General features: G+C 52.3%; 1 protein-coding gene across 5 annotated transcripts in view; it reads right to left on the bottom strand.

Annotated features, from left to right (window-relative positions):
* The window catches only part of ZC3H18 (zinc finger CCCH-type containing 18), a 62,900-nt gene that overhangs the window by 19,272 nt on the left and 29,109 nt on the right, over positions 1-14,519 (bottom strand). For all 5 annotated transcript variants that reach the window (XM_023228917.2, XM_023228920.1, XM_023228919.2 and 2 more), the window contains 5 exons: positions 14,114-14,262; positions 13,728-13,820; positions 12,507-12,664; positions 4,035-4,152; positions 1,545-1,813 (listed from right to left, as the gene is read on the bottom strand). In XM_023228917.2, coding sequence (XP_023084685.1) covers positions 1,545-1,813; positions 4,035-4,152; positions 12,507-12,664; positions 13,728-13,820; positions 14,114-14,262 — 787 coding nt within the window. The remainder of the gene's footprint in view (positions 1-1,544; positions 1,814-4,034; positions 4,153-12,506; positions 12,665-13,727; positions 13,821-14,113; positions 14,263-14,519) is intronic.

Below are 14,519 nucleotides of genomic sequence, written 5' to 3'. Positions count from 1 at the left end.
AAAAAAAAAAAAAAAAAAAAAGAGACTGGGAAGTGTGGGCAAAGTGGAGAGTGACTGCTAATGGGTACAAGGTTTCTTCTTTTTTTTTTTTTGACAGAGTCTTACTCTGTCACCCGGGCTAGAGTGCCATGGCACAATCTTGGCTCACTGCAACCTCAACCCAACCTTCTGGGCTTAAGCAATCCTCCTGTATTAGCCTCCTGAGTAGCTGGGACCACAGTGGCGCACAACCACGCCCTAATTTTTTGTATTTTTTTGCAGAGACGGGATTTTGCCATGCTGCCCAGGCTGATCTCCAACTCCTGAGCTCAAGCAATCTGTCCACCTTGGCTGCCCAAAGTGTTGGGATTACAAGCGTGAGCCACCGTGCCCAGCCTAGATATTTTTAAATAATTTTTTTTTCTTTTTTTTAAGATACAGGGTCTCGCTCTGTCACCCAGGCTGGAGTGCAGCCGTGCGAGGGTAGCTCATGGCAGCCTCCAACACCTGGGCGATCCTGTAATCCTCCTGCCTTGGCCTCCTAAGTAGCTGGGACCACAGGCTCATGCCACCTTGCCCGGCTAATTTTTAATTTTTTTTTTTTTAATAGAGATGGGGTCTTGCTTTGCTACCCAGGCTAATCTCAAACTCCCGGCTTCAAGCAATCCACTTGCCTCAACCTCCTAAAGTGCAGGGATACAAGTGTGAGCCACCGCAAGGTTTCACTTTGGGAGATAAAAGTGTTCTCATATTGATTGTGATGATGGCTGCACAACTCTGAATATTCTAGAAACCACTGAATTGTACACTTTAAATGGGTATGTTGCATGGTACATGAATTATATTTCAATAAAGTTGTAAGAAACACCCACAAAAAACATCATCCAGTACTCTAATATCCACTGAGGCCCATCCATTCTGCTCTAATAGTCAAGTATATTTGAAGGAAAAAACCCGCTGTCCTGAGCCCCAGCGCCTGCCTGTCCCATGGGTCTTGGCTGTTCCCCCAGCAGCTGGCAGCAAGGACCATTCTGCACCCACGGCACCCACTGCGCAAAGGAAACGGCAGGCCCCCCAGCCCTCCCCTGCATGCCGGCTGCTGGAGTGCCTCACCCTGGCCAGCAACACGGACAGCCCACAGCACCCGAGCCCAGTCCCACGCTCTGGGGCCAGGCGTGCTTTGGAATTCAGAACTCTCCTGAGAACAGTAACATGGTGCCAGGGTGTGAGTTACACACCATGCGTGGTACAAAAGGGCAGCGTCTGTTAAAGCACACTGATGTTTGCATGTGGACTGTAAGCACTTTCTCATCAGTGAGATCCCCTAGAACAAGAACAGCCTCCCAGGAGCTCAGGGCAGATGTCACCACCTTGGGAGTTTTACAGAAAGGCCCAGCGTCGGAGAGCTTTGGGTTTGGAACCATGGGTTCCGGCCGTGGGCCTGCACTCGTCCCCTGGGCTCCAGAGCTGTGGGCAGCAGAGTGGAAGCGCAGGTCGAGGGGCTAGGGACAGAGCTGCATGCCGGACCTCCCCCATACCCCTGGGCTTCAGGAACCAGGGTCTACCTTGGTGGCTGCGGGGAGCGGGGCTTGGGTTTCCCCTTCTCCTTCTCCCGCTCCTTCTCCCGGTCGCGGTCACGGTGCTGCCGGTCCTTCTCGTCCCGCTTGGCTCGCTCACGCTCCCACTCCTCCTTCCTCCGCTGCCGCTCCTTGTCGCGCTCACGCTCCCGCTCTCGCTCACGCTCCCTCTGCCGGCGCTCCCGCTCTCGGTCCCGCTCCCGCTCCCGCTCGCGCTCACGCTGTCTGTTTTCTCTCTCTCGCTCCCGCTCCCTTTCCTTTGTTAAAAAGCCAAACACATGGGGACACAGTGCGTTATTTGGGTGACTGAGGCACTGAAAGCCCTGGCTCCAACACCATGCGATCTGTGTCACAAAATCACACCTAAACTCCACAAACCTACACACAAAACGCCAAGTGCACACGACGATGACTGAACTCTGCGGTGGAGTACAGAGGAGATGGCGAGAGAGAGGCAGGATCAGGGAGCACCCTCCAGTGGGGATCTAATTCCCAACTCTCTCCTCAAAACACAACGTTAAAAACCGGGTCAGATGCCAAATTAGAGCGAACACGAACTAGGAGTGAAATCATCCCAACCGCCAATTCTAGACTAACTGAAGGCAGCAGTTCTGCAGCCACAGCCCAATGCTGCTGGGACAGATGGCCTTCTGCCATGTGGCCTGGGCAAATCCATTCGTCCATCCAGAGACAGGAGTTCCAGGCTTGTCCCGGGTGGGTGCAGCCACAGCAGTGCACATGCCCTGCCTCTGGAGCAGAGTGGGCATCCAAAAGGCTGCTCCTGTTCTTCTAGTACAATCCTCAGATGCCCTTTCCAACTGTCTCTCTGCTCTTACTCATTCATTTGCTCTAATAGTCAATGTTAAAACTGAATAAAGTCCAATTACAGTGCACCTGATGGGTTTCAGGCTTGAGGCCTCTGCTGGGGAGATGTGGGGTGCACCCCCAGCCTCCCTGCTGCCCCTCCCTCGGACACAGCAGAGAGGAACGCAGTGGAAAGGGATTCCTGGGGCTTTCTCCCACGTTCCAGGGTGCCCTGCCCAGGGGTAGGGAGCAGGACCCTGCAGCCCACCTGCAAGGAGGAAGCTGCTCTATGGAGAGACGGGGCACGAGAGGATGGAGCAGGGGGACTTCTCCGGCACAACAGGGCCCTCTCCTCTCGGTGAGCTCACCCTGACTGGCTCCTGAGGAGACAGCCGCACCTGGTCCTCAAAGCTCATGACTGTCCCCGCAGTCACAGAGCAGGAACTACACTGTAGCTTCTAATTGACCCTTCCCTGGAGCACTTAGTCAAATCACCCTAACAGCTAAGATGAGGAACTCACAGTCTGAAGCACTTAATTCATCAATATGCTAAACTGAGGCTCAGACCAGGGAGATTTCCAGGGAGGAAATCTCAGTATAGACCAGTCTTCCATGAGAGCAGTGAGGTGCAGCAGGCCCGCAGGAACACACTTAACAAGCTGGCTGAAGTAGATGAGAACAGGCGCCCCATCCTAAACGGGATCACTGAGGGGCAGGGAAGAGTGACACACCCGATCAGGGGGACACAGGCACCCCTGGACACAGGCATCATTAAGTATACTGGCAAATCTCATTTTCAAAACCAGGCTAAGCTGGGTTCCGGGGCTCACACCTGTAATCCCAGCACTTGGGGAGGCCGAGGCAGGCAGATCACCTGAGGTTGGGAGTTTGAGACCGGCCTGACCAACATGGCAAAACCCCATCTCTCTTAAAAATACAAAAAATTAGCCAGGTGTGATGGTGGGCACCTGTAATCCCAGCAACTCAGGAGGTTGAGGCAGAAGAATCACTTGAACCTGGGAGGCGGAGGTTGCAGTGAGCTGAGATCATGCCATTGGACTCCAGCCTGGGCAACAGAGTTAACTCCATCTCCAAAAAAAAAAGAAAAAGAAAAAGAAAAAACCAGGACGGGTGCAGTGGCTCATATCTGTAATCCCAGCACTTTGGGAGGCCAAGACAAGGGGATTGCTTGAGCTCAGGAGTTCAAAACCATCCTGGAAAACATGGTAAAACCCCGTCTTCACAAAAAAATACAAAAAATTAGCTGGGCATGGTGGTGCATGCGTGTGGTTCCAGCTACTCGGGAGGCTGAGGCAGGAGAATCGCTTGAACCCAGAAGGTAGAGGTTGCAGTGAGCCGCGATTGCGTCACTGCACTCCAGCCTGGGTGACAGAGTGAGATCCCATCTCAAAAAACAAACAACAAAAAACCAAAAAAGACCCCCAAAACTATAGCAAGAACCAGTGTTCAGGCAAGTCCTTGTTCAAATGACCATTGATTTAATCGCTGGCTCTGAATTAGTTCTCCATAACAATCAATTTGGTTTTGAAATTGGTACACTGTGCTGACTCTATAAGCTCATATAAAGCCCTATATTTTTTACCATAAATAAAAAGGGATGACTTTAATGAACAGATCATGAAGTTCGTATCTGGATATTTAAGTCATACTTACTCGGTAATTATGGTACGGCTCTGTTTCTGTATACTGCACCCTGAAATTCTCATACTGTCCGCCACGCCAAAACCGCTCAATTTCATAGTCGTAATAAGGGTCCGCATAAGGCTCGAGTCTGAAAAGGGCCAATGAAAAGGAACTCTCATCACTTACGAACACTGGTGTAAAAAGGCCACATTAACATTAGGGACACAAAGGAACAGGCCGTGACACAGTGGGGTTTACTCCAGGAGTGCAGGGTTAGCTCAAGGTCAGGAAATCCATCCACAAACCACACGGAAGAGCAGACCAAAAGTCAAAGGGTTCTTTTTGCAGATGACAAAATGTCTGACAAAATTCAATAGTCTTTGTGATAAAAATACTCAAGAAAACAGGAAGTGAGGGCCGGGTGCGGTGGCTCATGCCTGTCATCCCAGCACTTTGGGAGGCCGAGGCGTGTGGATCACCTGAGGTCGGGAGTTTGAGACCAGCCCGACCAACACAGAGAAACCCCGTTTCTACTAAAAATACAAAATTAGCCGGGTGTGGTGGCTCATGCCTGTCATCCCAGCTACTCACAAGGCTGAGGCCGGAGAATCGCTGGAACCTGGGAGGCGGAGGTTGCTGTGAGCCGAGATCGTACCCCTGCACTCCGGCCTGGGCAACAAGAGTGAAACTCTGTCTCAAAAATTAAACAAACAAACAAGGAAGTGATACTTTAGCATGATAAAAATATACTGACACACTTTGGAACTAAAGCCAGCACCTTACTCACTGGAGAACAGGAGGAGCTCCCCCAGGAGTCTCTGCAACCACCTGTCCCTGTGTAGAGGCACCACCTGACTGGATAAGGGGAGCCCACTAGAGGCACAAGAACACAAAAACAAGGAGCAAAACGAGCTCAGATTTGCAAAATGATATGATACTATACATGAAAACCCAGAGGCTTGATAAGGCCAATTCAAATAAACAAAAAAGAAACTTAGAAAGGCAGAGGATTAAAAAAATTAACATAGAAATCAGTGTCTTCATAGACACAGATTATAACCAGTTAGGAGGCAGAGTGGAGAAAATCACATTTACAATAGCAACAAAGAAGAAAAAAATACTGAGGAATAAAATATTAACATATTTCACCAGAAATGTGCAGAGCTCATTCCTGAGAGATACGAAGCGTGCATGAATAAATGGGGGAGACGCCTGGGAGACACGAAGAGTGTGTGAATAAGTGGGCAGACACCTTTGTGAATAAACGGAGACACCTGACATGAAGCGTGTGTGAATAAATGGGGAGACGCCTCTTGCACTGGGACAGGACAGCTCGGAATCGTCCACAAGTCAGTCCTTCCTATGCTGACTTATAAATGTGACACAATCCCAGCAAAAACACCAATGAGCTTCTTTCCGGAGCCAGACAAGCTGACACCCAAGTTCACGTGAAACATCGGACCCCAAGACCAGCCAAGAAAACCCCGGAAATGAAGACATGCCAGACACGACCTCTGAGGCATTAACCATCCTAAAAAGCCTGTGTAATCAAGCCAGTGCCATCGCAGCACATGAAAACCGGCGGCCAGAAGCAGCAGGCAGGAGGTCCAGACACAGACCCAGGCACGCCCAGAGAGGTGGCGTCTCAGGGACAGAGGGGATTCTTCCTCGAACAGGGAGGGTCAACTGTCCAGCTGCTGGGAAGGTCAGGCTGTCTTCCCCACGGCGCACAGGGTGGTGGGGTCTGCTCTAAACTCCTGGCGGGGCCCACAACTCTGCACCTCCTTTCCTGCAGAGCAGAGGAAACAAAGTGTACACTAGCAACAGGAGGTCCCTGGACACCCCTCCAGGGTATGCCTCGGCCCCAGGTCAACCCTCTGCTTTGGGTAGACTGGGTGGGAACCTGAGGCATCATGGCTTGTGGTGGCTCCAGCTATGGGTGGCCACTAACACCCTCGAGGTCATCTCCTCAACTCTCCACATGGCCTAGGACTGGCTCTCCCAAAGGACACAGATTCAGTTCGTTCCAATCAGTCCGATATCATTCAATCGAATGTGCAACTACTCAAATCACACTGAATTACGATACTCAGTAAACATCTGTAGAGACCTGTGGTGACATGACATCATGCTACACAAAAAAGAAGAGGAAGCCTGGACAGCATGCGAGGTACAGTATGTAGAGATAGCTCGTCCCTACAAAAATACAAAATTAGCTAGGTCTGGACACGCACGGCTATGGCCCCCAACTACTTGGCGGGCTGAGGCAGGAGGACTGCATGAGCCCAGGAGGGCAGAAAAGCCTTTCCCAAAATGAGTGTGAGGGTGTGTGTTCTCTGATAAGAGGGCCGTGCTGGCGAATTTGTTTTTGGGAAACTGTACTTAAGCAAAACGAAAAGGCCTCTTTCCTGCAGGCTTTCTGGAAGTCGTGGGTGAGTGGATAGGAATGAGGCACACAGCATTTCCTCAGCAGGGCTGCCTCAGAACCATCTGCTCCACAGCATGCGCTCTAGAGAACGTGTCAACACAAACACCACCAGGAACCACAACCGCGCTCTGGAGAACGTGCCACCACAGCACGCCACCGGGAACCGCAACCGCGTTCTAGAGAGCGTGTCAACACAGCACGCCACCAGGAATTGCAACCATGCCAACAACAGACTCCTCAGTACCATCATGAAAAATTCTGAAACACTCTTGAAATGAATTTGGAAGGGTATTTAATTCAATTTAAAAATAAATGCTACTGGGCAGTATCATGGTCTGCACAAACACTTCCCAAACTGTTTTAGGGAATCCAAAATGTTAATGGGCCTTTTGAGAAAAGGGTTCTGTGATCAAGCAAGGTTGGGCAAAGCTGGCTCGCAGCAAATGGGAGGCTCGCGCCTCATTCTGCAGTCACCACTTAACCAGCCAGCACCAACAGTGTCCTGTGCACACACATGCATTCTGCACTCCAGAGGCCCTGCGTCCCCAGAGGTCTGGGCAGTGTCAGACTCAGCACTGGCATGTGGAGTGGACTACTCCTCGCTGGAGGGGAGAACCCGAGGTCCTGGCCAAGAGGAACCACTGGACACGCCCACCAGAGGCAGGTGGTTTCTGCCCACAGCCCTGCCCAGGGAGAGGCATGGCAGGTGAAAAGTTGAGCAATTAGAGAACATGTAACAATCAGACGTTTGGAGCTTGGAGATCACTTTGTTTAACCATTTCATTTCAATGACAAGGAAACTGGAGCTCAAAAAGTACTAGAAAAAGTTCTAAAATGTCGAACATGACCCACTTTTAATCTAAGGGTTATGCAATATTACACAATGAAACACAGCTTGCATTTGCACAATTCAGGTTGAAATTGTGCTGACCTCAACCCAGGTGGAGGGAGGCTGTGCTCTGCAAAGGGTGGGAGTCAGGTGCTCACATGCCCCTGCCTGCTGCAGAGACCCAAGGTGAAAAGGAGGGTCCCAGGCAGTTCACAAAGGGAGCAGTGATGCAGCCCCCTGCTGCCTCTTGTCCCTCACCCCACCCAGCATGGTCTGGGTGGTGCCCACCTGCCTGTTGCCCACCTTCCTGTTGCAATGTTGGCTACTGAAAGTGAAGGCAGGCGATGAGGTCCCCGAAGGCATGAAGAGGCCACAGGCAATGCCTGGGCACCCATACACCCATCTGCCCTCAGAGTCTGTGGGACTGTGGGCTTGCCCATGTGGAGCAGACCTGTCTCTCTCTCCAGGTAGCCCAACCCTCCCTCCCTGCTCACTCAGGGGCTCCCCTACAGAGCACCAGCAAATCCCAGGTAAATCCACCTGTACTCTCTCAGATAAGCATCTGGGACAGAGGAGGGGCTCGACCAGCATCTGGTAGACCTGTGACCTGAGGAAAGGGAGTGTGCTTTTTGAAAATTACTGTTCTGGTTTCTCTGTATCCCAGCCTGACATCCTACTCCAAAGAACAGCAGCCTGCACTCCCATCTCTAATACACTGGCACCGCACCACTTCCTGTGCTGGGGGCGTATGGGAAGTTGGCAGGGCCCAGTCCGTGGCCCTGGCCATGGCCTGACAGCCTGATGCTGGTTTAACCAGAAACTCTGCTCACGGTGGGGCTACTACTGACGACCGCATTTCTCACAGGTGACACCCTGTGCACACTAGACGCCCCTCGTGTCTTTGGGTCACATGTCCCCATTGGACTTGTAGAATGTTCTGGGTACAGCATCCCCAGCAGCCCTATGAAAAGATGACATTTCTCTTTTTTTTTTTTAAGACAGAGTCTCACTCAGTTGCTCAGACTGGAGTGCAGTGGCACGATCTTGGCTCACTGCAAGTTCTGCCTCCCGGGTTCACGCCATTCTCATGCCTCAGTCTCTCGAGTAGCTGGGACTACAGGTGCCCGCCACCATGCCCGGCTAATTTTTTTGTATTTTTTTTTAGTAGAGACGGGGTTTCACTGTGTTAGCCAGGATGGTCTCAATCTCCTGACCTTGTGATCCGTCCGCCTCGGCCTCCCAAAGTGCTGGGACTACAGGTGTGAGCCACCGCGCCCGGCCATCATTTCTTAGTCTTACATATGTGAGAGTTTTTTGTTTTTTGAGAATCCCACTCTGTCGCCCAGGCTGGAGTGCAGTGGCACCATCTCAGTTGCTGCAACCTCCACCTCTCGGGTTTAAGAGATTCTCCCACCTCAGCCTCTTGAGTAGCTGGGATTACAGGCGCACATCGCCACGTCTCAAAAAATATATATAAATAAACAAACAAATACATAAAATAAAATAAAAAAGATATGGAGTCTCACTCTGTTGCCCAGGCTGGAGGGCAGCGGCACAATCTCGGCTCACTGAAACCTCCGCCTCCCAGGTTCAAGCAATTCTCCTGCCTCAGCCTCCCGAGTAACTGGGATTACAGGAGCACACTACCATGCCCTGCTAATTTCTTCTGTATTTTAGTAGAGACAGAGTTTTACCATGTTGCCCAGGCTGGTCTCGAACTCCTGAGCTCAGGCAATCCGCCCGCCTCGGCCTCCGCGAGTGCTGGGATTACAGCGTGAGCCACCACACCCGGCTGCAAAGTATTATTTTTACTAAGTGATCCTGCTAGGTGAATTTTTAATTCCAAAAGAGATATAAAGAAAAAACAGGCCGGGCGCGGTGGCTCACGCCTGTAATCCAGCACTTTGGGAGGCCGAGGTGGGCGGATCACGAGGTCAGGAGATCGAGACCATCCTGGCTAACACGGTGAAACCCCGTCTCTACTAAAAAAAAAAAATACAAAAAATTAGCTGGGTGTGGTGGCGGGCGCCTGTAGTCCCAGCTACTCGGGAGACTGGAGCAGGAGAACGGCGGAAACCCGGGAGGCGGAGCTTGCAGTGAGCTGAGATCCGGCCACTGCACTCCAGCCTGGGCGACAGAGCGAGACTCTGCCTCAAAAAATCAAACAAACAAACAAAAAAAAAACAAAAGGAAAACAACAACAAAAGGAAAAACAATTTTCTTGTCCTTTATACAGTACCAGACTATTTCCTGAAGACTTCTCGAACAGGCATCATAGTCCACTGGTTCTACAATGACGTGCCTAGAGCTCCATCCTGTAGTAAGCAAAGCCTGCCTGCATGAAGGTGCTTCTATGTGACAATTAGTTGCAAAACTCAACATCAGATGGCTAATGTCTATATTCCCAGCAACTGAGAAGGCTCAGGCACGAGGACTGCTTGAGTCCAGGAGTTGGAGACCAGCCTGAGCAACATAGCAAGACCTCATCTCAAAACGCCAACAGAAAACCCTCAACATTAGGGAATAAAATGACGTGGTATCTTTAGAGGGTTTATGTCCCTGGAATTACTTAAAATCAATGATTATCAGACTTTAATATGCATCAGAATTACCTGGAGGGTTTGTTTTTAACAAACCACTGGCTGGGCTCTCCCTGGAGTTTCAGACTCAGTCTGTCTAGGGTGGGGCTGAGAACCTGACCTCTCACATACTGCCGGGACAGACGTGGCTGAGGTTGAGGCGCCACGCCAGGAGGTCACAGCTATCAATCCAGGCTGCATTCTCCTCACCTGTGCAGCAGGGACGTGGCCCTGACCTCGGCCTGCTGTGACCCAAAACAGGTCAGGGGCACCAGATGCAAAGCCTGTCATGCAGCAGGATTTCCAGCATGTGAGTGTTGCTGGCTTGGCCTCTTCTGTGCCATTAAGGCTCTGGAGCCTGACGGCCAACTGGGCTGCCAGCCACCCTCCTGCACACCCTACAAGCTGTGGCCTGCTTTGCCAGCTGTTCCAGGTGAGGCCCAGCCTGCAGCAGGCACGGGTAGGACTGAGAAGGCTGGGTGACAAGGGGAGCCACTCCTGCCAACAGCACGCACCAGGACGCCTGAGCTTGCAGCGCAGCTCCCTCTCTCCGTCCGGGTCTCAGCAGCCCAGCCACACTGGCCCCTCCACTCACTGTCTTCCCCTGCAGCCATCGGGTGGACCCAACTTGCCCTCAGGTGCTCTCTGTGACAATCATAGGGTGGTCTCCACCCTCCTGGCAGGACGCTGACTGACAGTTCTTCCCACTGTGTCTATCAGAAACAGCCAGGGCACCTCATCACTGTGACACATGCACCCTGACCCTGTTCCCAGAGGTCCTGACTCACCAGGTCTCAGGGGAGGCCTGGCACAAAAGGCCGCAGGTTAACTGTAACATGCAGAGGCCGCACTATAAAAACAAACCAAATACAAACATACGGAAAAACCTGGCTCTCAGACACCAATGAAAACCTTTCAGCCCTGCCTGCCGAGGCTTTAGCATTTGGGGGTCCTGCAGTGTAGACACCGGCTCCTGGGAGAGAAGCGAGGGAGCCAGGAGCCAGCTTCTGTCACCTGGTGCCAGGACGGGAGACACCTGTTTCTGTAACCAACACTGATACGCAAAACACACACAGAGCTGACTCCAAAAAACCTCAGAGACCTGCCAACCCGCTTCCAAGCAGGCCGTTTTCAGGTCCCTGCTCCAGTCAGGGAAACTGGACATAGAGGGTCAAGGATCAGGCCCAGGTTCTAAAATCCATCACCCCATCATTCCCCACACATAGTTATAGAGTCCTCCGTGTGCACGAGCTCTGGGGCAGGAAACACGGTACTTACATCTAACAAAACAAAACAAAACAAAACAAAACACAAAGGCCTCCAGGGCTTCAGGAGACACCCCCGGGGATCCTGCAGAGTTCTGACTCGAATGCATCTTTCTGTGATCTGACATTCCACACGAAATTTAATTAGAAAATGTACACGTTTTAACCAAGTCTTTAAATACCTATCCCTTCAACCTCTAAGCTGCCACCTTCTGGGGCAGGTGTGTGGGCCACTGGGGCTCGCTCCCCAACTCCTGCAGGCAGAAAGCCCAGGGGAGCCTGCTCGCAGCAAGAAGGCCTTGAGAAGGGCCTTGCACGGCCAAGTCAACAGGACCGAATCCTGGAGTGCACGCACTGCACGCCTTCCTTTTCTGTGCGCCGTTTATTATCACTCCAGACGGAAATCATAGTGATTATGATTCCCTAAGAGCTACCAGAAATGTACAGGGCTGCTAAAGCCTCAGGATAATGGACTGCCAATTCAGATCTGAGCGAATTATAATCCAGTTCCTCGCCCTGAACCTCACTGTGCCACCCACAGGCAGAGTTTTGTAAACAGCACTTTGCATGCCACGCAATCCTCCCAAGGTCTGACTTCCACCCTTCAACCTAGGCACTTCTTCTGTAAGACAGGATTTTTAAACACCAGGCATAAATGGGCCAGGCGCAATGGCTCACGCCTGTAATCCCAGCACTCTGGGAGGCCGAGGTGGGCGGATCACTTAAGGTCAGGAGTTCGAGAACATCCTGGCCAACATGGTGAAATCCCATCTCTACTAAAAATATAAAAATGAGCTGGGTGTGGTGGTGCATACCGGTAGTCCCAGCTACTTGGGAAGCTGAAGCAGGAGAATCGCTTGAACCCACAGAGGCGAAGGTTGCAGTGAGCCGAGACTGCGCCACTGCACTCCAGCCTGGGCGACAGGGTGAGAATCCATCCCAGACAAAAACACAAAAAAACAAGACCAGCTATCCATGCCCTGAAGGAGCCAAGCGGTGAAGACAAAACAGCACTGACAGCGAAGAGGCTGCAGCTGTTATGCTCCTGGCTTGTGGCAACCTCCACACATTTCCTGGCTCCTGGGTAATGTGGGGAGGGGTAAGGAGCCAGAAACACAGACTTGTGAGGCTCTAGAGGCCTCGAGGACAGTTGCGAAAACTCTAGCTCAGGAACCACAACGGTGTGAGTGCTACCAGTCAAGGCCCACAGCACAGAGCCGTAACGCTTCCTTCCTAGAAGCAAAAAGCTGAGATGAGCTGTGAGGACCATGCCTGAATGCTCTCGGGCATGTCACTGCGACTCCAGCAAGTGGGGCTGGGCCCTGGCCGAGGGCACCCTGGGGCCCCGGACATGGCCGCAGGCAGGGAGGAAATGGAGGGGCAGGCGGGGCCATTCCTTACACTGTGTCTCTGACATCTCTCGGGATCCGAGAGTTCCAATCTCGAAAAGCTTCATTTTCTTTGTCAAATTCCCGTTCGTCTTCGCCAATGGTCACTGTAAACCTTTTCTCTTCAAAATCAGGCTCCTGTTCTTTTCGGATAGTTGCTTTTTTTAAAACCTACCATTGTAAGAAGAAAGAAGTCAACACGGAGAGGAATGCTGGGCGTCGCTGTTAGGAAACGCAAAATGGGCCACCCCACCCGACTGCAGCAGCCCCCCAGGAGCAGGAGCCGCAGGCTGCAAGTGCTCGAGGGTGAGGGGCGGACACAGCACAGGTATCTGTCTGGGGAGGGCAGTCTGCGCCTGTCTCTGCGTGAACAGCTGCCCCCAGCCTCCGTGTGCCCACGTGAGGCATTCATCACTTCCTTCAACTGCCCTTGGAACTGAACCCACGGTTCAGCTATTCAGTGACAAGCAGCACGTGGAGTGGCTGGAGTCAGAGGGAAGGAGGTGACACGCCCAGGGAGAGAGGAGGAACATCGTGTCCGTCATTTCCCAGCAGAGATGCTGAGCAGGAACATGAGGAAGCGGCGCTGGGTGCCGGCAGAGTGGTCCACACACTGGGGCCAACATGGGCCTAGAGGGAGGGAGTGTGCAGTGATGGGGCCAGAAAGCCCCAAGCTCTCTCCAGAAGAGCAGCACCGAGTCTCAGGAACATGAGGCACAGATCCCGGCGGTACGGCGAGGGCAGCCTCACCAGGCTCTCTGTGAGTGGCTGGAGACTGCACCCTGTGCTCCTGGGCAGTGCCAGTCGGGGCCCAGTGCTGATCCAGCCCCATGAAGACAGTGGGTATGCCCTGGACTGAACTTCCTGGCCTACTGGGTTGCTGCCTGAGACAGTTAGATATAATTCTCCATCCTTCTGGGCCTGGTGGCGCATGCCTGTAATCCCAGCTACTTGGGAGGCCGAGGCAGGAGAATCGCATGAACCTGGGACGTGGAGGCCGCAATGAGTCGAGATGGGGCTATTGCACTCCAGCCTGGGCAACAAGAGTGAAACACCCGTCTCACAAAAAAAAAAAAAAAAAAAAAAAAGACACCACAGAAACCGACCCCTAACTTCAGAGCTTTTTTTCTGGGGCTTTCCATGGCTGTCTCTGGACTGAGGAAATCCCATTTTTGTCAAGAACCACGCCTGTAATAGCATCTTTCTTGTAAGGATTTCTGCCGAATTCTGTTACCTCCTTTGCATGCCGGAGTCCTCGTTCCCAGGCACTCTCTGTTGGGGGCTCTGGAGGGGGTGGAGGCAAAATTTCATCAACTACCGGCCCACCCTGTTGAAAAATGAGAAGGGAGAAGGTGAGAAAGTAAAACTTTCAAGTGTACAGAGAAACCAGACAGTAAAAACATCAACTACAACACAAGCTGGCTGCGTATGGCCGCTCTCCTTCCACCAAGCCTCACTCCATCCCCAGAAAGCCGAGGCCTGCTTCCACTCGGGACAACAGAAGCAGCTGAAAGGGGGCACTGAGCCTGCGCTAAGGCACAGCGACTTGTCTTAAGCTTGAGATTCAGACAGAGCTCAGCTGGCTGATGTGCTAACAATGAAAGAAGAGGCATCACGCACCCAAGGGTTGGCGGGCATCAGCGGGTGAGGTCCGAGAGGCGGGGCGCCATTAGGCGGGAAGGGGTCGGCTTTGGTGATTAGGGAGTAGTTCCCCTTGTCGTTCACTCCAGGGTGTATAAACCTACAATTCATTCCCCAGGTACAGTTCCCTATGGAAACAAAAGTGAGATCAGAAAGGGTCCACAAGAGCCTAACTGCACAAGGGCAGCTACTGGGGTTGGAGGTGGGAGAGGGCAGTGGCCATGTTTACCCAGGCCTGATGGTGAGCCACACAGCAGTGGGGACGGAACGGGGAGGTGGGTGGGGTAAGCCTGGAGAGGCTGAGCCAGGCAGCTGCACCTGCCCAGGCACAGCAGTTCCCCAGAGGCTGCCAGGAATCCATGGCGCCTTGGTCACAGGAAACAGC

Source organism: Piliocolobus tephrosceles, chromosome 17 (genome assembly GCF_002776525.5).
Source record: "Piliocolobus tephrosceles isolate RC106 chromosome 17, ASM277652v3, whole genome shotgun sequence".
NCBI lineage: Eukaryota > Metazoa > Chordata > Mammalia > Primates > Cercopithecidae > Piliocolobus > Piliocolobus tephrosceles.
This window is presented reverse-complemented; position numbering and strand designations above follow the sequence as displayed.